At 32.3% G+C, this 26,851-nt stretch overlaps 1 protein-coding gene across 1 annotated transcript; it reads right to left on the minus strand.

The window, feature by feature from the left end:
* Positions 1 to 6,265: 6,265 nt before the first annotated feature.
* Positions 6,266 to 24,798, minus strand: LOC149558518 (L-type lectin-domain containing receptor kinase IX.1-like). Its single transcript, XM_089830882.1, has 2 exons — positions 24,477 to 24,798; positions 6,266 to 7,527 (listed from the first exon to the last, which is right to left on the minus strand). Exons 1-2 carry the CDS (start codon positions 24,796 to 24,798, stop codon positions 6,266 to 6,268), a joined length of 1,584 nt encoding a protein of 527 aa, XP_089687008.1.
* Positions 24,799 to 26,851: the final 2,053 nt, after the last annotated feature.

The following is a 26,851-nucleotide window of genomic DNA, read 5'->3' on the forward strand; positions in this document are numbered from 1 at the left end:
TCTAAAACAATATTTTATGCAAGCCAAATGTGTTCCCCAATGCTCTCGATATCACACACTTTCCAATTTTTAATTCTATATTATTAGTTTGTCTTTTTTATCAGTATGAATCCAAATTCTGAATTAACTATTGGCCAAATTTGCCTTTCTACCAAAATCACCCTATTTGAATTTAAATGATAAACGACCACTTTCCATTCTTTTTAAATATTTGAATACCATGGAAATATGAAATAATTAAATTGGGGGCTTTTAATATTTTCATATCTTGTTTAGTTTTCTTTCGGGGCTCCTACAATTTTGCACACCATCAAACCTTTTTTACCATGATTATATGCTAATATGAGTTGGAATATGGCTAAGTTTCTATTGGCAATCACTTTCCCACATTCTATCTTTTGTTAGACTTTTTGACAATGCAAGCAAGTGATATTGTGACATATGGATTGGTGGGTCTGTCCTTCTTTGTTGGCTGCTAGCACTAAAAGTGGGGCCAATTGGATCCCAGGTTTTCTTAAGGTGGATGTTGAGTAATTTGTGGGCCTAAAAGTATTAATGGGGTAGGCGTAGTAATGACAAAAAAATTTATTGATCATCAATCTTTCATAGATCGATGATTAGTGCTTTCTTGCATCATGGAATTGCTAAAACTTTAGACATTGCAGGGAAGTGCCTGCAGGTTACATGTCTTTGTGGGTTGGAGGAGGTACCATTGCAGTTAACATTGGCAATTGGGTTGACACTTTTCATTGACTACCATGGTTAAGTTTGAGGGTGGTACAGTTAGTTAAAAGTGATATGCTCAAATGAGTGGAGAATTTGTGGGGTGGCAAAAAGAAATAAGACTATTAGCCCACGTGGCCCATCTTGGTTGCAAGATTCAGTTGACCTATTGATTGTTCTAGTATATCGAGCCAACTATGAGGAAGAAATGTTTTCTTGCATGATACAATCTTCGTAATCGATTCCAACCACTCTCCAACGAATGCCATGCCTAGTGAATGAAGGAAAACACTCCACCACCTCTAGTTTTATCCATCTACTTGGTTAGAGTGAATTAATGGTGTTGTTCTATCTTCTCAAGGCTTTGTTTTGGAAAAATATTAGATTTCATTATATTTGAATCTATGTCAAGATCAAATTTTCTCTAGAACTCTATGATTATTCTCTGAGCATTTAAGATAGTTGTTGTGGAGTAACTTGATTAGAAATATCTTAGTTATGCCTGAACTATAAAGGAAAATTTTGTAATCTTTGTAAGGGTTGATCTTGTTAGTTTGTGGTGAATGATCAAGGAAGTACTAGACATACTTAATAAATTCTTTGGTGTTTGGGGTAGCACCTAGAAAAAACAAATTGGGTTGTGGCAAACGTTGTGGTTGATGTATGGCTAACATATGGTGGACATATTGTAACCTTAAAGTGGCATAAAAATACTTGTATAAAAGGGCCTAGGGTTAGGGATTATTTCATTGTGGTGATGAAAAATTGGTTCTTGTGGCAGTATTGAGTTGTAAGGGATTACAAATTATAATCAAGTTGTAATCACTAGATTGTAATAATATCAAACTTTCTATTTGGTGGACATAGCCCAGGGATTGAGTGCACCACTTTAAATCTTGTTGTCTTGTGTTCTTTTCTATGTGATCTATTATTTTCTATTATTGGTTATATTTGCATGTAATTGTTATTTCTATCTAAGGTTTAATCCTAACAAGTGGTATCAAAGTTAGGTTGTTTTTCACTTATCCTATGTAGGAAAGTCTCACGGTTGAGTGGGACTGATTGAAGACAAGGGTAAGCTAAGGTTTGATAGGTTTAAGGGTAGAACTTTCAGTTATGGAAGATGCAAATGGAAGACTATCTTAATCAAAATGATAAATGGAAGCCGTTGGAAGGCAAAATCAAGAATCAAGGATCTATGTCAAATTATATGTTATACAATTTTTAAAATTTATTTAAATAAATAATTTGTTCTCGAGAAATATATTAGTATAAAATTATGATTTAGTAAAATTAATATTCAAAATATTTTAACAAGAATAAAAACTGTAGTAGTAGATGGGTTCAACGTTGTTTTTAGATTTGATCTTGTAAGATTTTAAATCTTTATATAAGTGTTGCAATCTATGAACTATCATCATCATGTTGAAGAGTAGTAGATAGATTTTAGATCAACTAATTATATAGTATGGGTCATGTGAACTATTATCATGATGTTAAATAAAAGTAGATGAGATTTATATCAATTATAGCTCCTACAAACTATTATTAAGATTTTCAACAAAAGTAGAAGAATTTTGAATCAACTAATTATATGCTATAGGTCCTATGAACTATTATTGTACTACTAAATAAAAGTAGATGGATTTGAGATTAGCTAATTGTACTATTATAGGTTATATCAACTAATATCATGATATTAAATAGTAGTAGAATAATTTAGATAAGCTCATTATACATCATGAAGCAATTTAAATCTTATACTTTAAGGAAACTCATTAATAAAAATAGGAGTTGTTTTTTTAAGAAATAGAAAATTGATTTGAAACCAATCCATTATATAGTTTATCAAACATCCAAGTTTAGATAAATAAACATAGATACACATGTACAATTATAATTAATTTATATATTTATAAGGCATGATACATTAATTTTTATTAATGAGTAGTAATCTTTTTAATAGATAGATCATTTTTAATGTATAAAATTTTAGATTATACTATTTTTCATGTTATATTGTTTGATCAATATTATTGTATTGTTGTTATGCACCTTTTGAGAATAGACATATGGGAAAATAATTTTTTATTGCTTGATAATAAAAGAAAGTTTAAAATTATAGGTATCATTTAGCTATGTATTTTTAAAGAACAAAATTTATGAAAAAATAATTCTTAAAAACTTTGTTAGAATAGAAACTACATGGTCTCTACCCTGTCTTGTGATGTATGTAAGAAGTAGGTCCTAGGCCTTGATATAATCTCTTGTGTCATGCTTTTTTGGGGAATACATTGATCCAAGCATTCTATGTTGATTCTCCAAATCTTTCTAAGCAATTGATTTCTTTTCTACCTCATCTTCAAATTTTTTTGTGTCACTTTAAGATGTCCAAACTTATAAAATAGCATATCTATGCCAATTTTTAAAATAGATATTTGACTAATAGCATAATATAAAGTAGATCTTTTTTTCTACTTGGTTTTTTTTATCATTCCCCCTACACAACATGCAGTGGATTCACAACAATAAAATAAGCTTCTCTAACTATGGACAAGATGGGCCAGCCAATGATAACATAAAATCAGCCTACTGTGTTTAATTGTCATACAAATAAGCAAGAAGAACATAAGTGCATATCAGAAATGACCTTTTAAGTTGTTTTAGGACCATAAAATGCATTTTTTTATGTAAGAGAACATTAAATGTTTTACACATTCTTTTGAAACCTTTGGACACGAGTTTCCTACGAAAGAGCATGGTTTTTCCAGCATATGGAGCAACCATATGGGCTACTATTCTATCTCCTATTTTTTCCTATAATGGGACCCCAACTACATGGATCCAAGGGGTTTCTAGATTTCTCGATCGATATATATTAAGAGAAGAAAATAAATCTAGCCTTTATGGATTCATCATAAATCATAATATGATCATCTACAAGGAAAGGCCTCTAACTTACATCTTTCTTAGTTTTTCTAGAATTTAAAATTTGCCTTCTTTATTAACAAATGATTATATTGTAAAACCCTCTTAGCAATATCATAATTTGACTTTCTATGGAAAAATTGTCCTCATTATCAATGATTACGTTCTTGTAATTCAATTGACATGTATTTTCTTCTCCTTTGCACAGGTTGCTAGGATCCTTTTATTTACAAGAATTCATTTCTTTTCTTTAGTTTTTTCTATGCTATTACTTTAAAAGATTTTGTTGATCTTGATGGAGCCTACACTTTTACAAAATTAGAGCTCCCATCTTAGCACAATGATTCAAATTATAACAAAAATTGGACATTAAGCATGTAGAAAACATCAAATGTAGAAATGATTCATGAAGTTCATGATGCAGGTAAGAAACTACATGGTCTCTACCTTGTCTTGTGATGTATGTAAGAAGTAGGTCTTAGGCCTTGATATAATCTCTAACATTTTGTTCAAATTTTCTCAAATTTATAAATTTGAACCTTATATTAAAATAGATTAGAAAAGTTCAATTAGATCTATCAACTAAGTCTGAAAGATTAATACACATTTAAATGAAATGATGCATCAGGAAATTTAAATTTTATATTTAAGAATGTCTTTTAATTTTTATAAATTTTATTCTACTTACAAATCTCAATTTTAACATTTATCAAAATATGAAGAAAATAAAAAACAATATTTCATGAAATGTTATCTATTTTCTCCTTAATATTTGAAGTTAGGTTCTACTATTAAATTTTTAAATCAAAGATTAGAAAATTATATAAGTAATATTAAGAAGATATAAGTTTTTTGTTAAAAGAAATTAAATGCGTAGAATTATGTCAATAAGAAAGAATCAAACAAATCTTCTTCTCTTTCAAATACCAATTTATTGCTCTATATGCATAGCTTAATTCTTGTCATTTTGATACTGACCATTTTTTATCCTTACATTATGGATATCAGAAAAAAATTAACTATGGATGCTCAACAAAATAATTCTGAGAACACTATCACAAGCCCACTTCTTCCAAACAACTTGGTGCAATCAAGCCAAATTGTTCAAACTTATTTGGATAGATTGGGAACAATCATTTCTGAGTCTTGTAAAAAAATTACAGATGAAATTCATAATGCGAGCTTTCATGTTCGAGGTGTCCAAGATTCTCAAATCTTTTAGATGGGACAATATACAAAGGAAATTCATGATGCATGGAAGAAATCATTTGGGTTCTTTGAATTTATGAAAGACATCTGCTATGATGAAGAGCACATGGATGGCGAAAATAACCTTTTCCTCACTGATGAATTCCACATGTTTTTGCATCACTATAATGGAATCTAGGAGTCATATTATTTGACATTATCATTTTTTTTTATTAATTTGTTTGTTCGACTTATAAATTTTGATGAACGTATGTTATTTTTCCTTTGTCTTAAATAAATTTAGTATTATACATACAAGACTATTTGGCATTTAGTATATTTGTAGATCTTATCTACACAAAAAAGTTCCTCCTATATGTATTTGTGAATTGTTAAACTATTAATTAGAAATAAATAAATATCTATCTTATCTAAAGTGCAATGCCACTCAATTAATGTGATATTTTAAACCAATTTTATAAAAAATAATTTACTAAATGTACTATTTTTTAATGTTTGGTTACAAATTTATAAATCAAGTATGAATTTCCAATCGGATCAAGAAAGAAGACAATACCAAATGGAGCAACAAAGAGCATACCAGAGAGAATACCAAAGAGAGTATCGTAGACGACGACAAGAACAAATGACACAAGCTGAAAGAGAAGAAGAAAGAAGAAGGAAAAATGAAGTCCGACGACTAAATTATGCTAGAAGAAGGGTAGGATTGCTAATACAAGAATTGGCATTACAAAATAGGGATAGAATTACTCATCAATGAACATCCAATGAAGTATCTTATTTTGAAACACAAGGGAGACATGAAGTTGATTTTGAATCAAGTGAGAGGTACAATCAAGCATTACCTGTATTTGTGGAAATGAGTCACCAGAATGAAAATTCAAGAACAATAGAGCGTGTTCCTGAAACACCTCATCCTACAAGCCAAAATAGGATAAATTTAGGTGGATAAGGCAACAGAGAAAATATACAAAACCTAACTGTATTTCTTAAGGATAATTTCTATAGATCTCAAATGAAGTTTCGACAACAACTGGATAGCTTGAAAATGCCACAGATGTGTTATATTTGTCAGGAATGCTATCTATGAATGAAAGTGGTCCGTACATCAGAAGGTCCAGTATGCAATAGATGTTGACAAGAAAAGGGAAACAATTGTGTTCTTCAAGGCTGTGATCAATCGGCCGCCTTCCGCAGGCAATTTCTAGTGTAACCACCCAAAAGCTGTACACGTCAGCTTCTGGACTGGTTTTCCCTATTATGTAGCACTCTAGAGCAACATATCCCCGCGTGCCCGCCACCATGGTCGTATGGGAATCCTCCTAGTCACGTTCCATCAGTCTCGCCAAACCAAAATCACCCAACTTGGCATTGAAATCAGAATCCAACATTACGTTGCTTGCCTTCACGTCTCGATGAACGACACGCTGGTCCCACTCTTCGTGGAGATAAACAAGAGCAGAGGCAATGTCACAGGCGATACTATATCTTCGGCTCCAATCAAGCGTATCCTCTGTTCCCCAAAAATGTGTTTATCCCGATTCCCATTTGGAGAGTACTCGTAGACCAGAAGTAACTCTCCCTTTTCGTGGCACCATCCTAGAAGCCGCACAAGATTACGGTGTCTCAACCTGCTGATTGTTTGAACTTCGGAGACATACTCCTTTCTTCCTTGTCTCGATCCTTGAGCTATTCTTTTCACAGCCAGCGCGTCCCCTGTGCCGGGCAGGATTCCTTTGTAAACGCTGCCGAAGCCGCCTTGTCCAAGCTTTTCTTTCTTGCAGAAATTTCTTGTCGCGGCACTGAGCTCGGCGTAGGAAAAGCTTCGGGGGCCATGAGAACAGCATTCGTCTAGCTCTGGATCGCTCTCTTCCCTAGCCTTACCTTCTCTTCCCCTTTTTCTGAAATACAGCCACCAGCGAACAACTATGAAGCCACATAGGACCACAACAACGAAGAACACGCATATCAAATAAACTTTCACAGAAAATCTGTTTGCATTGCCATTTCTAGGTAATTCACCAGGAGGTCCGACTTCCCACGAATATTTAGAAGTAAAATTCCAAACTTTTACGGTGTGCGTCTCTGTGTACTCTCCAATGGCAGCCGAGAAGCCAATCTTGATGTACTCTGGCAGACAGTTGCTCGGATCTATTGTGTGGTTAAATAGAGGGATTTTGGGTTTAGAAGAATTATACCAGAGAAAGAAGTGTAGAACCTTTTCTACACCGTCATAATCCACCCAGGCATCCCATGTCGCGTTTGTGAGATTTTGGTCTGTAGAGCGATTGAATAGACTAGATGTATTGAGCGGAAAAATCAACTTCGAAAAAATGCTATTGACGTTGATCCCAACATGATTGTCATCAAGATCCCAATCGTTGTTGTATGTATCAAACTCCACAACAACCATCTGATAAGATGATTGTTTAAAGCTTTCCTCATTAAACAAGCCAAGAAATCCACCATAAGCGTCCTCTGGTGGTTCCAGTCCGAATGGTGCCATGAAGAGCGCAAGTCCATCTCCATGATTATCGTATATTTCATTGTTCAGATCAATAGTGAATTGAAAGTAAGTTGAAAAATTGGCCAGAGCCCCAGTAGACCTATTCCATAGCGGAATACGGTCAGTATAATATGCCCAGCCGGAACAGTTCTTAAGGTTCCCTGATGCTTCATTTCATGTAAGCTGCAGGGCTCCTTGATTACTCTCTTGATATGTTGCATCATTTTTCCTTTCTATACCTGTTAGAGGAGGGAAGCTAAAAGTAACGTTTCCTGCATGCGATGATAATAGGAAAAGAGCAACACAGGTTAAGAAAAGGAAGGCCCGTGTAGGGTGAGTGAATTTAGCCATCCTAATATGTGATTTAGAGGATCTCTGAGGGTAATTTGTTAGCAATTATATTTTGTAGTGCCTTTCATAGGAAGAAGGCTATTGCAATTGTTCAGCCGATTCCATTTCGAGATAGGAACGAACACATAGGCCTCTCTCTTCATTATTATGTTACAGGATTAGGACCTGCCGATTGGTTAGTCGGGATGGACCTTTGATGGCCCGCAGATTTCATCGAGCTCTTCATGGACGTAGGGATCAGAGCCCAAGAAAACTCTTTTTGATATAAGCAACGTATAATTCTTGGTGGAAATCCTTGTGGATATTCTAACGAAGTACAAACTAATTGTAAAAATACATGGGCTTCTCGTTTGATATTCCATTTCAGTCTTTATGAAGGCAGGTGGGCATGGTGCACAAGACGGTGGATAGCATATAAGTCGAGTTGTTTCTACAAAATGTTAAATGCCTCGTTAGTTTGTTCTCTCTAGATACCTAACTAATTTTATGATTCGGCATTTCCTAGAAAACACATAGAAGTTAAGCATTTCTTGCAGTTGGTCGGATGATTCCATTTTGGCCTACCAACGATTTTGACATTATCATTCCCCCTACACAACATGCAGTGGATTCACAACAATAAAATAAGCTTCTCTAACTATGGACAAGATGGGCCAGCCAATGATAACATACAATCAGCCTACTGTGTTTAATTGTCATACAAATAAGCAAGAAGAACATAAGTGCACATCAGAAATGACCTTTTAAGTTGTTTTAGGACCATAAAATGCATTTTTTTATGTAAAAGAACATTAAATGTTTTACACATTCTTTTGAAACCTTTGGACACGAGTTTCCTACGAAAGAGCATGGTTTTTCCAGCATATGGAGCAACCATATGGGCTACTATTCTATCTCCTATTTTTTCCTATAATGGGACCCCAAATACATGGATCCAAGGGGTTTCTAGATTTCTCTATCGATATATATTAAGAGAAGAAAATAAATCTAGCCTTTATGGATTCATCATAAATCATAATATGATCATCTATAAGGAAAGGCCTCTAACTTAAATCTTTCTCAGTTTTTCAAGAATTTAAAATTTGCCTTCTTTATTAACACATGATTATATTGTAAAACCCTCTTAGCAATATCATAATTTGACTTTCTATGGAAAAATTGTCCTCATTATCAATGATTAAGTTCTTGTAATTCAATTGACATGTATTTTCTTCTCCTTTGCATAGGTTGCTAGGATCCTTTTACTTACAAGAATTCATTTCTTTTCTTTAGTTTCTTCTATGCTATTACTTTAAAAGCTTTTGTTCATCTTGATGGAGCCTACTTTTTTACAAAATTAGAGCTCCCATCTTAGCACAATGATTCAAATTATAACAAAAATTGGACATTAAACATGGAAAAAACATCAAATGTAGAAATGATTCATGAAGTTCATGATGCAGGTGCATCATAGGGACATCTTAAGAAGTCTAGGAATGGAATTGAAGATAATGCATACAGCATTGAACTTTAAATTGGATGAAATTTTACTTGTAGGTACTTGTGATAACATGTAAAATGAGGGAAGACTTGACAACAATCATGGCTATAGCGCTGTTCAAGATCGCATGGTTCTTGCAAATGTTAATGGAAGATTAGGGGCATACCAATTTAGTTGTATTAATGAGGAAGGACAAATGGAATCAGTAGGACCTCTAATGGAAATTGTAATATCATAGAAACTAGAATTACACATATTGTAAATAAATATTATTTTCTATGTGTTAAGCTTTATAGTCCCAGACAATAGGAGTATTTAACATGCTTGACTTGTAAGTATATGTGCACTCTTGTGAAGAGAAACAAGCCTGTATATGACATGTGGAGTCGAGAGGGCATGAAGAGGAAATCAAGAATAGTAGCAAAAACATATTCATAGGCTGGCAAGAGTATAATAGTTCCATTTGATATTCCATTTTAGTCTTTATGAAGGATGGCGGGCATGGTGCACAAGACGGTGGATAGCATATAACTGGAGTTGTTTCTACAAAACGTTAAATGCCTCGTTAGTTTGTTCTCTCTAGATAACTAACTAATTTTATGATTCGGCATTTCCTAGAAAACACATAGAAGTTATGCATTTCTTGCAGTTGGTCAGATGATCCCATTTTGGCCTACCAATGAACAGATAGGCCTCTCTGTGTTGCGTTAAATTTCATTATTGTTTTGTGACGGATAAGCCCTGGGAAATTGCTAGTCACAATGAAACTTCGAAGAAACGCATCGAGGTCTTCGTTGACGTTGACATATCATGAAGAGTGTGCAAGAGAAATATTTTCGATGTCATCCGCTATGGAATTTTTTGTGGAATGCCTTTGGGCATTACTAAAGAAACACATTGAATACGTTGAAATTCTCGGCGGTTCTTGTTGCAATGTTCCGCAAGTTTAGTCTTTTCAAGGCGAATAGGCATGGCCCACAAAATGCTGGATATCATAAACGTCCAATTTTTCATATAACATCGTGAGTTTTTTTTCTCTAATATTATGATCCGGAATTTCATACAAAACAAGAGAACTTAAAGGAGCTGAGGTCCCTCTCTTTTGATCAAAATAGAAGATGAATCTTTTTTTTAAAGATTAGGACATTGGGTGATCACTACAACATGAAGGGGGGTTTTAAGATAATATTGGAGATAATTTTTGAGTAAATTATTGTCGATGGAGACAAAAAAAAAGTTGTGTATTGTCTTAAGTATTGTCTTTAAGTGAGTGTCTTAGACTATTGTCTTAGAAAGACAATAAGGAACAACACTATTATTGTGTCTTAGAGATGATTTTAGTATTTTCTTTATAGAAACGTCTTTAATCTCAGTTATTTTCTTCTTGAAAATAGTTAGCGAAAAGATGGTATCAAAATAATAAGTTCTATATATATATATATATTGCAGTGTAATTAATTAATTCATGTTAAGGCATGATGGATTTGAACCACCATCCCTTGCTTGTAATGCAGGGGCTCATCCATTGAGCTAGCACCTTTTAAAATAAGGAAAAATAATAGTCTAAGGTTTTACAAATAAGAGATACAAGAAGGGAGCAAGGCAGACTGATTCAATGAGTAGGAACATTGATGATGACTTGAGACTTGCATGTGGATAGATGGTGATAGGCTTTGGTAGCTTTAGATCTTGCACTCAAGATCGCATGCTCATCACATAGATGTTGAAACAAATTAGATGGAACTTAAACTTGTTTTAATTGTAAACTTTAATACATGGTTTCAAATGTTGCTTAAAAGGCTAAAGCTTTTGATAGTTTTAAAAAAACTAAACTCTAATTCAAAAACCTTTACAAGAATGTTCTCTACATGTGCTAACTTGAGGCTTTGGAAATGGGTATGCACATACAAAAACAGAGAAAGATTTTAGCTACAATTGACCTCATACACACGTACACCTAATGTGGAAGTAAACACAGGCATGACAAGTATTTTTCATCACCACATATGCCAAGACTGAAAGCCTTTAAAAGTAACTAATTTATTGAATCAATTTTAGATTGTTGTCCAAGAAGACGATTAAACTCAAATTCTAAACACAAAAATACACATCAAGTAGAAGTTGAATTTTCATAGGGAAGATGATGGAAGAAAATTTTAAAGAACTTAAAAACAAGCCAAATTGAGTGTAATAAAATAGGGGAGTGCATTGGAAATTAGGTAGGCTATTTTGACCAAGAAAGAGAAGTGGGGTTGTGGGGCAATGATAGGGAGATGTAAAGAGTAAGAAAATAGTGAAGAAGGGTGCAGTAAGGGTGTAGGAAGAAAATAACCATTATAATACAATTTTTTTGTTGCGAGTTGCATAAAATCTCACTGGATGCACAAGGCCTTCAAAGTAAGAGCAGTTTATACCGAATACTTGTTGGTTTAAGTCGAGCATTGTCATTCCTATTCGAAGGAGGATGCATCTAAATAGTTTTGACAAGCTATAAACACTAGTTTTAGGTTTTTGGATTTGTATCACAATAGTAGAATCCATTCAGTTGGATAAAGTAATTTTTATCCAACCTAGTGTGTATTTAGTTCTAGAAGTTGATGTTCCAGGCATAGTAGATAGATATAGTTATTAGCATGTGATAATTGTGGTCATAAAGAGACTGCACTTTCCCATTAAAGAATTCCCACACAAAATAATGTATACCCAATTGTAGTCAGTCCATGAAAACAATTTGTAGTAAAGCATCTACTTAGATAGCTTTAGTTTCAATAATATAGAACAAAAAAAATCCATAATGAAACCTTGAAATATATTAACACCCACAACTTCAAGTTTGTGTACCTTAATAAAATCACTCTGAGTCCAACATGTTTATTGAACCACCCATGTATATTGTCTAATTCATGAGCTCAAAAACTCTAGCCATTTTCTTGAATGTAAATAAAATAGTTTACACTTTTTATTACTTTATATATCCACCCAGCTCCACAATAGTTCATCCTAAGAGATCACCCAAGAAAATCAATTCAACTAATATTTTGTTGTAGTATAATCTAAAAACATACCACATTCATTTACTTTTACCTCTAACTCATAAGAAGAGCAATAGAATGGAGAGATTGTAGACTTAAGCAAGTTACTATAAGATCATCTATGCTTTTCAGTGAAATAAAAAAATCTAGAATAGGAAGGTTGATGAGCTCCTCAACAAAAAAAATAGAATATAATATAGCTTGCATTCATGAAGCTACTAAAAATTTACCATGATGGAAGCACAAATGAGCCTCTTGGAATAGGAAAGGTTCATGCTGCAGAACACTAGGGATGAAACTACAGTTGTTTCACTAGCAACATCTAAGCTAGGATCCTGCCTATCAATTTTATATGTAGTTCTAATAGAATCCATATTCCCTAGCCTCTACAAACATTTATGGTCATTGTAGGGATCACCGGCTTGCATAATTTAAGGCAAGTCTCGATAATGTATATACCCACTTGAGATAGAGATAGTGATTCATGACTAAAAGCATTCACACAGTTTAAACTTTATACCTAAACAAATATAGTGCTTAGGTGAGCAGTAGTCTTGAGAAGATATTTATGGCCCTTGCATATGAAAGTCTTTTCATTGGATAGCTCACTACCATGAATCTACCAAATTCCAAATAGCTCCAAGAGAGCATTGAGCTATTTAAGTTAAAATTGGGCATAGATTATTGAGCTAGAAGAAGAGACATTCTTGGGCACTAAGGCTTGACATAACTTTGAAAGTTGGTTGACGGGGTTAATGGGGTGTGATGGAAGGATTGTGATACTTAGACACTATTTTTTCTAGATAGATTAGAATAAGCTTGGGTCAGTGCTATTTCTCATTGATTGGGAATGCCATGAGGAATATTTATCACATCTCTCCTTAAGGAATGATGGTCTCCCATGTAATGAGAAGCTCCATGGTGAAAATTGAATTATTCTATTTAAATAGAAATATATGAGAAAAGAATAGACTCACTGAAAGAAATATTGGAAGATTAAGGACTCATTGGTTTTTCCTATATTCTAAAAAAAAATTAAGTGGAAAGAAAATTTAAACTTATTTGCATAAGAAATGATGGCAAGTCAAGTTCCTCCCTAAATGATCTACACAAAGTTTACTTAGACCTTGTAAAGTCTAGTTGGCAACTATTAGTATTTAAACATTAAACCAAATTTCCCCTTTTTTTATTGACGAACCACTAGTTATGAAAATAAGAGGAAAGGTCAAAGAACCATACAATGTGGTTTGAGATTTGTATCATACTTTATTCATGTGATAATTCTATAAGAGGTTCTTCTTGCAACCACCTGTACCATGTGCTTCCCCTCAACATATTAAAGCCAAGTCAAGTAATGACCAAACTTTGTGTCAAGAGTTTGTCTTACCATTGGCTTGAACAATATGGTATTCATGCTCTCAATAATGATTATGACACAAAATGTGAATGGGATATAAGTAAAATGCATAAATGTTTTGTTGATCAAATGCTACAATCTACAGTAAAATACAAGCTCACCATGCTTAACTAACCAAGGTAGACTATTGTCTAGCATACAAATGTCTATCTAGTATGTAGAGTTAAGGCTTTGAAAATTCAGTAGTTGACCTTCCAACAAATGGTGCGAACATGCTACTACAAAATTTATCTTCAACCAAGCTTTAAACTTGGATATCCAAATAAACAAAGCCATCATAGTAGCTAAAAATTAAAAAAACATGAAATTCAAGGAAGTAATTGCCATAGCTTGATTCAATACAACCAAAAATTTGCAAAAGAAGTAGTCATCAATAATTATATATAGTTACAAAACAATAAGAATTGATTTTAGATGGGTTGAGTGTTAAAGTCAATTTTTCCACTTTCTCTTAGTTGACTAGATAGGTTATGCTAAGAAAACCAAGGCTATCATGCTATATTTTTTTTCAATGTATTTGTACTCCAAGTTTAGAAAATATGAATGGTTGGGTCTTAATTTAATTCCTAATCCAAGCTTGCTATTTTGGAAATGAGTGTTTGATTCCATTTTCTTTTAGAAAGTTTTCCATTGAACTTTCTTGTGTCATAACTTTGTGGACAATGTGTTGGTCTAGGTATTCTCTGTTGAAATCTCTTGTGTCATGCTTTTCTGGGCAATACATTGATCCAAGCATTCTATGCTCATTGTCCAAATCTTTCTTAGCAATTGATGTATTTTCTACCTCATCTTCAGAATTTTTTGTGTCACTTTAAGATGTCCAAACTTATAAAATAGCATATCTATGGCAATTTTTAAAATAGATATTTGACTAATAGCATAATATAAAGTAGATCTTTCTTTCTACTTGGTTTTGCTATCATTCCCCGTACACAACACATAGTGGATTCACAACAATAAAATAAGCTTCTCTAACTATGGACAAGATGGGCTAGCCAATGATAACATACAATCAGCCTACTGTGTTTAACTGTCATACAAATAAGCAAAAAGAACATAAGTACATATCAGAAATGACCTATTAAGTTGTTTTAGGACCATAAAATGATTTTTTTAATGTAAAAGATCATTAAATGTTTTACACATACTTTTGAAACCTTTGGACACGAGTTTCCTACGAAAGAGCATGATTTTTCTAGCATATGGAGCAACCATATGCGCTACTATTCTATCTCCTATTTTTTCCTATAATTGGACCCCAAATACATGGATCCAAGGGGTTTCTAGATTTCTCTATCGATATATATTAAGAGAAGAAAAGAAATCTAGCCTTTATGGATTCATCATAAATCATAATATGATCATCTATAAGGAAATGCCTCTAACTTAAATCTTTCTCAGTTTTTCTAGAATTTAAAATTTGCCTTCTTTTTTAACAAATGATTATATTGTAAAACCCTCTTAGCAATATCATAATTTGACTTTCTATGGAAAAATTGTCCTCATTATCAATGATTAAGTTCTTGTAATTTTATGATATAATATTAAATTTCACCCAATATTGCTCACTTCATAACATTTGACTAAATATCTTCAAACCCTCCGAACTAATATTCCACTCATCTTGCCAAACTATAATCTTGGAACACCAGATGGGAAAGTGTTTTTGATATCAAACGATATGGAATTCTTAGTGGAAATCCTCATGGATATTCTAACAAAGTACAAAACTGACATTGAAATTCATGGGCTTCTCATTTGATATTACATTTTAGTCTTTTTGAAGGCAGACAGGCATGGTGCAGAAGATGGTGGTTAGCATATAAGTCGAGTCATTTTTATAAAACATTAAATTCCTCGTTAGTTTGTTGTCTCTATTTTACTTACTGATTTTATGATTTGGCATTCCCTAGAAAACACATAGAAGTTGAGCATTTCTCAATGCAGTCGGTTGCGTGATTACATTTTGACATATAAATGAACACATAGGCCTCTCCGTGTTGCGTTAAATTTCATTATTATTTTTTACCGATAATACCTAGGAAATTGTTAGTGATGATGAAACGTCAGGTCCAGTCGGGTCATCATCAAATAACAGTTTATTGCTGACAGTGTGAAGACACATTTAGACGTTTCTAAATATATTTCTTTGTCATTCACTCGAGCAAAAAGAAAGCCAATAATCTGTTATGACAAGAAAACCAAATGTCTTGCCTTATGCTCCATTTTTACGCATTACATGTTTTCAATTCTTTGAAGTTGAACCATCACACATCAACATTATATATGGCAAGAGCCTATTTTCTTTTTTATTCAACATTGTATTGAACAATAGGTTCGATATTCTAATTTCTATTCAACATTGGATTGAGTAACAGGATAATTATTATGATTTCTATTCAACATTGGATTGAGCAACAGGATCATTATTCTGAGTATGTATTTTTATGTGTTTTGATTTCTTCTATTTTTGAAACTTTTATTGTGTTTCTTTTTCTTATTTTCAAAGTTCTATAAATTCCTTATTTTTTCTTAGAAACTTTGATAGAATAGAAATTCTTCTCAATTAGAAACATTGTAGATTTGTATTTCTTCCATTTTAGAAACGTTTATTGTGTAGTTTTTTCCTATTTTGAAATCTGTATACTTTCCTTAAATTTTCTTAGAAAGTTTGTTATATTAGAAATTCTACTCAATTGCAGAGTTCTTTCTATTTCTTTCTCTTCATTGAAAACATTAGATTTTTAGAATTTAGATATTATAGTATTAATTCTGACTTCTTCATAAGATTATTTGAATCAATGATTATATTACTCTATCTATTATTAAAATATTATTACAAAGCTATTTTGAAATAACATTAATAATGGTAATTGTTTGCAATTTTTAATTTTTATTAATGAGTAGTAATCTTTTTAATAGATAGATCAATTTTAATATATAAAATTTTAGATTATACTATTTTTCATGTTATATTGTTAAAATTCATATATGCTTTCAAATTATTGATATTAGAAAAACTTTTAAATTTGTTTAGATTTATTTAGTATGTGGATTAATAATAATAATTGTTTGCAATTTTCTATAATTTTATGTTTTTCCATTTTTAAAATTTATGTAAATAAATAATTTGTTCTCGAGAAATATATTAGTATAAAATTATGATTTAGTTAAATTAATATTCAAAATATTTTAACAAGAATAAAAAATGAAGTAGTAGCTGGGTTCAACAGTTTTTTTAGATTTGATCTTGTAAGATTTTAAATCTTTATATAAGTGTTGCATTCTATGAACTATCATCATCATGTTGAAGAGTAGTAGATAGATTTTAGATCAACTAATTATATAGTATGGGTCATCTGAACTATTATCATGATGTTAAATAAAAGTAGATGAGATTTATATCAATTATAGCTCCTACAAACTATTATTAAGATTTTCAATAAAAGTAGAAGAATTTTTAATCAACTAATTATATGCTATAGGTCCTATGAACTATTATTGTACTATTAAACAAAAGTAGATGGATTTGAGATTAGCTAATTATACTATTATAGGTTTTATCAACTAATACCATGATATTAAATAGTAGTAGAATAATTTAGATAAGCTCATTATACATCATGAAGCAATTTAAATCTAATACTTTAAGGAAACTCTTTAATAAAAATAGGAGTTGTTTTTTTAAGAAATAGAAAATTGATTTGAAACCAATCCATTATATAGTTTATCAAACATCCAAGTTTAGATAAATAAACATAGATACACATGTACAATTATAATTAATTTATATATTTATAATGCATGATACATTAATTTTTATTAATCAGTAGTAATCTTTTTAATAGATAGATCATTTTTAATTTATTAAATTTTAGATTATACTATTTTTCATGTTATATTGATTGATCAATATTATTGTATCGTTGTTATGCATATTTTCATAATAGACTTATGGGAAAATATTTTTTTATTGCTTGATAATAAAAGAAAGTTTAAAATTATAGGTATCATTTAGTTATGTATTTTTAAAGAACAAAATTTATGAAAAAATAATTCTTAAAAACTTTGTTAGAATAGAAACTACATGGTCTCTACCTTGTCTTGTGATGTATGTAAGAAGTAGGTCTTAGGCCTTGATATAATCTCTTGTGTCATGCTTTTTCGGGCAATACATTGATCCAAGCATTCTATGCTCATTCTCCAAATCTTTCTTAGCAATTGATGTGTTTTCTACTTCATCTTCAAAAAATTTTGTGTCACTTTAAGATGTCCAAACTTATAAAATAGCATATCTATGACAATTTTTAAAATAGATATTTGACTAATAGCATAATATAAAGTAGATCTTTCTTTCTACTTGGTTTTGCTATCATTCCCCCTACACAACATGCATTGGATTCATAACAATAAAATAAGCTTCTCTAACTATGAACAAGATGGGCCAGCCAATTATAACATACAATCAGCCTACTGCGTTTAATTGTCATACAAATAAGTAAGAAGAGCATAAGTACATATTAGAAATGACCTATTAAGTTGTTTTAGGACCATAAAATTCATTTTTTTATGTAAAAGAACATTAAATGTTTTACACATTCTTTTGAAACCTTTGGACACGAGTTTCCTACGAAAGAGCATGGTTTTTCTAGCATATGGAGCAACCATATGGGCTACTATTCTATCTCCTATTTTTTCCTATAATGGGACCCCAAATACATGGATCCAAGAGGTTTCTAGATTTCTCTATCGATATATATATTAAGAGAAGAAAGGAAATCTAGCCTTTATCGATTCATCATAAATCATATTATGATCATCTATAAGGAAAGGCCTCTAACTTAAATCTTTCTCAGTTTTTCTAGAATTTAAAATTTTCCTTCTTTATTAACAAATGATTATATTGTAAAACCCTCTTAGCAATATCATAATTTGACTTTCTATGGAAAAATTGTCCTCATTATCAATGATTACGTTCTTGTAATTCAATTGACATGTATTTTCTTCTCCTTTGCACAGGTTGCTAGGATCCTTTTACTCACAAGAATTCATTTCTTTTCTTTAGTTTCTTCTATGCTATTACTTTAAAAGCTTTTGTTCATCTTGATGGAGCCTACTTTTTTACCAAATTAGAGCTCCCATCTTAGCACAATGATTCAATAACAAAAATTGGACATTAAGCATGGAAAAAACATCAAATGTAGAAATTATTCATGAAGTTCATGATGCAGGTGCATCATAGGGACATCTTAAGAAATCTAGGAATGAAATTGAAGATAATGCATACAGCATTGAACTTTAAATTGGATGAAATTTTACTTTTAGGTACTTGTGATAACTTGTAAAATGAGTTAAGACTTGACAACAATCATGGCTATAGTGTTGTTCAAGATCGCATGGTTCTTGCAAATGTTAATGGAAGCTTAGGGGCATACCAATTTAGTTGTATTAATCAAGAAGGACAAATGGAATTAGTAGGACCTCTAATGGAAATTGTAATATCATAGAAACTAGAATTACACATATTGTAAATAAATTTTTTTTTTTCTATGTGTTAAGCTTTACAGTCTCAGACAATAGGAGTATTTAACATGCTTGACTTGTAAGTATATGTGCACTCTTGTGAAGAGAAACAAGCCTGTATATGACATGTGGAGTCAAGAGGGCATGAAGAGGAAATCAAGAATAGTAGAAAAAACATATTCATAGGCTGGCAACAGTATAATAGTTCCAATAATGTAATGCTCTATATGCAATGATTTCATAAAACATATCAATTAATAAAAGGATAGCTCCATTGATGTCTAACACCTACAAAACTCAGAAGCCCATGCCAATAGTAGAGTTATATCTTTGTCAAACATACAAGCTCCCATCTACACCTTTACTTTGAATGTCTTAGACTAAATTATTATATCTTTTCTCATTTAGCTTTGGATGTAGCAGTATAATAGTTCCAGTATCATGCTCTATATGAAATGATTTCATAAAACGTATCAATTGAGAAAAGGACAACTCCATTGATGTCTACCAGCTACAACACTCAAAAGCCCATGCCAATAACAAAGTTATATCTTTGTCAAACATACAAGCTCAATTATTATTTCTTTACTCAGCTTAGGACATAAATATTTAATTTAAACCAGACTAATCTAAGTCCTATAAGGATTATTAAAATTATCTACATTTATTTATCCAAATTACAAAAATTATCAATAATTAGAAATAATTTACTAATAAATAATTTTAAAAAAATTAAACATTTAATGACAAATGAAAATCTGTTTTTTATTTTATTTTGAGGCAATATAAGACAAGAGGAAACATATTTTTTAGTTGTTTTGTTGTTCCATTTGTAATTTAAGGTCCCCAATGCTACTTTTATCCCTTACCATTGTAAGAATAGGGCCCCAAAATGTGAGAAATTATGAATCTGCAAACAAAAAGGTACTCATTGAGCGAGTTGAGAAAATCTCAACATGCATGCAAAATTTTTTGATAGAGGGTTGATGTTGGAAAATATTTATTGGCAAAATGCACAAAATCGAATTATAATAGACTCAAAATTTGCCATGTTTGTAAATATTTTGATGTTGTATACTAGGAAAAAAATAATTAAAAAGCAAATCTTAAGCAATTCCAAATCGAAATCCATGCAAAGACCTAAGCATGTATATAATTTTTTCAAATGCTAAAATGAGCGACAAAATATATTGCATTGTTTTCAAAAATATTATCATCATATGAGCATTTATTTACACTTCAAGAGACTACTTGATGGATTGCAAGTTTTGGCGTAAGATATATAGGGATTTCTTTGTAGAGTAAATCATTACTAGAGCCATGCAAAAAATACCAAAAATCTAATGAGTTAAGAGAATTTACATCGATTTAATTTATTTTTTATTTAGTTCAATGGGTTTGAAAAACTATAAGAAACTAGCATGGTTACCAAATAGGATACTAAGAAAAATTAAAAGTGAAACTCCAAAAACCTCAATCAAAAAGATGGTAGAATAGTTTTTCCTACAATATCCAGAGTTATTAATTTCAAAGACCAAGAATTCTATTTCTTCTAATGAGGGATGGATTCATGTTGAATCACTACTCATGAAACATGGGTCTATAAGTTTGACTCAAAAACTACACACTTAAATCTTGATAGCAATATCACACATCAATAAAATTTATCCTATAGTATGTAGTGCATACATATTTTTAATTTCATTTTTATTAATTATTCTTATTTTCTCATTAGTCCGTATGCATTTTGCTAGGGGTTTTATATTTTATCTATTAAGAATTTTAAAAGAAAACTATTCCAACCAATGAACAAATGAAAATTTAAAATTATTAAGACATTGTAATGTTTTTTTATTGCCCATGCTAGAGTGGACTGGAACGATAAAATAGACAACTGAAATGCAAGGACAATGTAGGATTACTTAATACTTTTTAAATATGACATTTAATACTATAGTTAATACTGTCGTGGGTGAATGCCTTTCCATTTATAGTTCCAAATTGTTCCTAAATTTCTCGTGAATTGTTGTAGACCTCTTGGATCTATTCTAGAGTCTACGATGATTTTTAAGTTCCCTGCAAACAAAAGTGAAAATTGATTTGATATTTGTTTTTCCTTTTGGGGTCACTATCAAAAGTTATCTGTAATTTTTTGTTGTCATCAAATTTGTGAGTTTTTGACAGATTATTGAAATATAATTTTGTAGGTAAATTTGTGCAAAGTTTTCTCCCACTTCCACATTGAGATTGTGTGTTAAGTTGTACAAATATTAGGTTTGTTAAGGATATCTATTGTAGTAGAGCTTAACTTTGGTATGATTTCCCCCATTTCGTAGTGCAGTCTTTAGATTTTATGATAAAGGAGAGGTGATTGCATTGGTTTTTCTATGATTAGAATTCTTAAGTCATTGGTTTCTGTTATTTAAATTTGAAAAATGAAGATTTTGTTATTCTATTTGTGGTGGCTATTTCTTTCATGCCACTCCAAAATTATTCAACCATCAGGATAACTGTTACATGATGTTGTAATTTTCCATTTATTTAAACTCTTTTTTCTATTATTGTTTGTCTCAGTGTCTACAGGTTTGGTGATGTATAGGGTATTTTTTTTTGGTGGTAGGCAAGTTTATATATATTGTGATTTCTCCATTAAAAAATTTCTCATCTTTTCAAATATATTGCACTATATCATATTCGTGAGCTAGAGAAAGATTTTAGATTTGTAATAATAGAGTAAGGATGAATGTATTAGAAGAGTTGATTAAGTGCATAGGTATATGCAACGACCGATGGAGGATTCACTACCTAGTTGGAACATCATGGAGTTTAACATTAACCATCCAATGTGGAGTGCATCATCTAGAATTCGTCATATAACTTAAAAGGTGTGATAAAGTGACAATCATTCTTTGTTATTTGTATTTGGATATCTCGCATGGAAGAGAAAATACTCTAGACCAATATGGTGCTCTTGATATTTTAATGCTAATCTTGTTTACTCCTTTAACATTTAAAACACATATGATACACATATAATACTGAGCACCTCGTCCTTATATGATATAATATAAAATTTCACCCAATATTGCTCACTTCGCAACATTTGACTAAATATCTTTAAACCCTCCCAACTAATATTCCACTCATCTTGCCAAACAGTAATCTTGGGACACCAGATGGGAAGGTATTTTTGATATCAAGCAATATGGAATTCTTAGTGGAAATCCTCGTGGATATTCTAACAAAGTACAAAACTGACGTTGAAATTCATGGGCTTCTTGTTTGATATTACATTTCAGTCTTTTTGAAGGAAGATAGGCATGGTATAGAAGATGGTGGTTAGTATATAAGTCGAGTCATTTTTATAAAACGTTAAATTCCTTGTTAGTTTTTTGTCTCTATTTTACATACTGATTTTATGATTCGGCATTCCCTAGAAAACACATAGAAGTTGAGCATTTCTTAATGTAGTCAGTCAGGTGATTACATTTTGACATACCAACAAACACATAGGCCTCTTTGTGTTGCGTTAAATTTCATTATTGTTTTGTTATCGATAAGACCTAGGAAATTGTTAGTGATGATGAAACCTCGACGACACATAGGTTACATCAAGGTCTTGGTTGAGATATGAAGAGTGTGCAAGAGAAATATTTTCGATGTCATCCGCTACAAAATTTATCATGGAATGCCTTTGGCCATTACGAACGAAAAACATCGAACAGGTTGAAATGTTGAACAGGTTGTCATCAAATTTGTGAGTTTTTGACAGATTATTGAAATACAATTTTGTAGATAAATTTGTGCAAGGTTTTCTCCCACTTCCACATTGAGATTGTGTGTTAAGTTGTACAAATATTAGGTTTGTTAAGGATATCTACTGTAGTAGAGCTTAACTCTGGTATGATTTCCCCCATTTCATAGTGCATTCTTTAGATTTTATGATAAAGGAGAGGTGATTGCATTGGTTTTTCTATGATTAGAATTCTTAAGTCATTGGTTTCTATTATTTAAATTTGAAAAATGAAGATTTTGTTATTCTATTTGTGGTGGCTATTTCTTTCATGACACTCCAAAATTATTCAACCATCAGGATAACTGTTACATGATTGTGTAATTTTCCATTTATTTAAACTCTTTTTTCTGTTATTGTTTGTCTCAGTGTCTACAGGTTTGGTGATGTATAGGGTATTTTTTTTTGGTGGTAGGCAAGTTTATATATATTTTTATTTCTCCATTTAAAAATTTCTTATCTTTTCAAATGTATTGCACTGTATCATATTTGTGAGCTAGAGAAAGATTTTAGATTTGTAATAATAGAGTAAGGATGAATGTATTCGAAGAGTTGATTAAGTGCATAGGTATATGAAATGACCGATGGAGGATTCACTACCTAGTTGGAACATCATGGAGTTTAACATTAACCATCCAATGTGGAGTGCATCATATAGAATTCGTCATACAACTTAAAAGGTGTGATACAGTGACAATCACTCTTTGTTATTTGTATTTGGATATCTCGCATGGAAGAGAAAATACTCTAGACCAATATTGTGCTCTTGATATTTTAATGCTAATCTTGTTTACTCTTTTAACATTTAAAACACTTATGATACACATATAATACTGAGCACCTCATCCTTATATGATATAATATAAAATTTCACCCGATATTACTCACTTTGCAACATTTGACTAAATATATTTAAACCCTCCCAACTAATATTCCACTCATCTTGCCAAACTGTAATCTTGGCACACCAGATGGGAAAGTGTTTTTGATATCATGCGATATGGCATTCTTAGTTGAAATCCTCGTGGATATTCTAACAAAGTAAAAAACTGACGTTGAAATTCATGGGCTTCTTGTTTGATATTAAATTTCAGTCTTTTTGAAGGTAGACAGGCATGGTGCAGAAGATGGTGGTTAGCATATAAGTCGAGTCATTTTTATAAAATTTTAAATTCCTCGTTAGTTTGTTGTCTCTATTTTACTTACTGATTTTAGGGTTCGGCATTCCCTAGAAAACACATAGAAGTTGAGCATTTCTTAATGCGGTCGGTCGGGTGATTACATTTTGACATACCAACGAACACATAGGCCTCTCCGTGTTGCGTTAAATTTGATTATTGTTTTTTTACCGATAAGACCTAGGAAATTGTTAGTGATGATGAAACCTCGACGACACGCAAGTTCCATATCAAAAAAACTTGGACAATAAATCTTCTTTTATAGTGATTTGTAGTTCCATCCACAGCAGCTCGGACTTCCCACGAATGGTTAGAAGAAAAATTCCAAACTCTCACCACGTGTCTCAGTGAAGTGTCCTGTGGAAGCCGACAAGCCAACCTTGATGTTTTCTGGTAGATAGTCACGCAGACCTATTATACAATTAAACAGAGGGCTTTTGGATTTATAAGAAACATTGGTGTTGTTTGGATTACAAGAGAGAAAGACACGCAAACTCTTTTCTACACCATCATAATCCACCCAGGCATCCCATGGTTTACCGTTTAATAGATACAGGTAGCAAGAGGTATTAAATAGTCCGGGGTTGTTGAGAGAAACAGTCAACTTTGAGAGTATACTATTGATATCAATCCCAACATGATTATCATTGGGATCCATTTCGTTGTTGTAAGTGTCAAACTCCAGGGCAACCATGGGATGGGGAGATGCATTATAGGTTTCCACATTGAATAAGCCGAAACCTCCGCCTAAAGCATTCTCTGGTTGTTCCAACTCGAGAGGTGCCAAGAAAATGCAAGCTCATCTCCATGATTGTCATAAATATTGTTGTTCATGTTAATAACGAATTGGAAATGGGTAGAAAAGCCAGAGCCTGAGGATCTGTCCCATAGGGGAATAGATTTATTATAAAATGCCCAGTCATTGCTGCCACCTAGCCTACCCGATGCTTCATTTTTGGTAAGCTACTGTAAAAGTTAGAAAAGCAATAAAATGCGCAAACAAGAATGCAAAAACAGAGTACACAGATTTATCGTGGTTCGGCCAATAAATCCTACATCCACATTGAGCAAGAGAATATATTATTTAATTCAAAAGTACATCCACAAGTTATAGCGAATAGAATATATAAAAGAGCTTCAAGCGAGACTCTTGAATGTCAGCAGAGGAATTGAAGAGACAGAGTCTCTTGGAGGGAATAATGAAAAATGGCTGAGCTTCATATCCCCAACAATCCAACCACTGCTGTAACAAGCTATTCCCCTACTCTAAACGTTGCTATCACATGCTAGAAATGCTAAGAGAAGCTTGGCAAAACTCAAACTTCTCCCGTGTTACAACCTTCGTGAGGGCATCAACTGGATTTAATTTTGTGTCAATCTTGATGACTTGAAGTTTTCCTTCTTTAACCACATGCTGAATGTAATGATAACACAAGTCAATGTGCTTCGAGCATCGCTAAGATGTATGATGCTTGCTCATGAATATAGCACTATTGTTGTCATAGAAAGGGTTAAAATTTTATTGTTGCAAACGCAATTCTTTTTACAAAATCTGCAACCATACCATCTCTTTGGCCCCCTCGGAGAGAGCCATGTATTCAGCTTCAGCAGATGATTGAGCGACTGAATGTTGTAATCTAGAGCCCCAATTGATCACTGCACCAACAAATGTGAAAGCATAACCTGAGGTAGATCTCCAATTGTCTAAATCACCACCAAGATCTGAATCTACGAACCCTTGCAATGCTGGCTTATCTGTTCCAAAACATAAAGAGAAAGTAGAGGTTTCATTAAGTTACCAGAGAATCCATTTAACTACCTCCCAATGAGGCTTGCCAAGATTACTCATAAACTAGCTAACTACTCCCACTGCATGACCAATATCTAGACGTGTAGAAATCATAGCATACATAATGCTACCAACCGCTGAAGGATAAGGGATTCCCTTCATGAATTTTGTATCCTCGTGTGTTGTGGGACACATTTTAGTAGTCGAACGAAAATGAGATGCTAGAGGGACACAAATTGGTTTGGCATTTAGCATGTCAAATTTGTCCAATACCTTCTCAATGTATTGCTTTTGAGATAACCAAATTTTCCTTGTGGATTTATCCCATGAAATGGTCATCCCAAGTATCCTCTTAGCTACCCCCAAATCTTTCATTACAAATCTGCTTGCCAAATGCTTATTCAATTCATGAACAATCTTCATACTAGTTTTGGCAACTAGCATATCATCCACATATAGTACAAGAATTATAAATTCACCTATGAGCAATTGTTTATAATAAACACATGGATCAGCCTCTAAGCATATGAACTTGTGCTCAACCATAAACTTATCAAATTTCTTGTACCATTGCCTGGGGGCCCACTTCAGTCCATACAAGCTTCTCTTCAATCTGCAATAAAGATGCTCCTTTCCTTTTTTTACAAAGTCTTCTAGTTGCATCATATAAAGTTCTTCATCTACATCACCATGTAGGAATGCAGTCTTGACATCCAACTACTCCAGCTCAAGATCCCATGTAACAACCAAGCCTAGAATGGCTCTAATAGTAATCATCTTGAACACCAGGGAGAAGATCTCTTTGAAGTCGATGCCCTATAGTTATCCATATCTTTTGACCACTAATCTGGCCTTATAACAAACCTTGCCGCCATCTTCTTCCTTTATTTTATACACCCATTTGTTCTTTAGAGATTGCCTA

The sequence above is a fragment of the Cupressus sempervirens genome, chromosome 5 (genome assembly GCF_028749045.1).
Source record: "Cupressus sempervirens isolate cs-2001-9-10 chromosome 5, ASM2874904v1, whole genome shotgun sequence".
Taxonomy (NCBI): domain Eukaryota; kingdom Viridiplantae; phylum Streptophyta; class Pinopsida; order Cupressales; family Cupressaceae; genus Cupressus; species Cupressus sempervirens.

What these genes read in the sequence shown, in the direction of transcription:
- LOC149558518 (XM_089830882.1), bottom strand. Translation starts at nt 24,798, where the DNA reads ATGGATCCCAATGATAATCATGTTGGGATTGATATCAATAGTATACTC. An exon ending in ACACTTCACTGAGACACGTG is followed by an intron (nt 7,528 to 24,476) that starts GTGAGAGTTTGG and finishes ATGAAGCATCAG; the next exon opens with GGAACCTTAAGAACTGTTCC.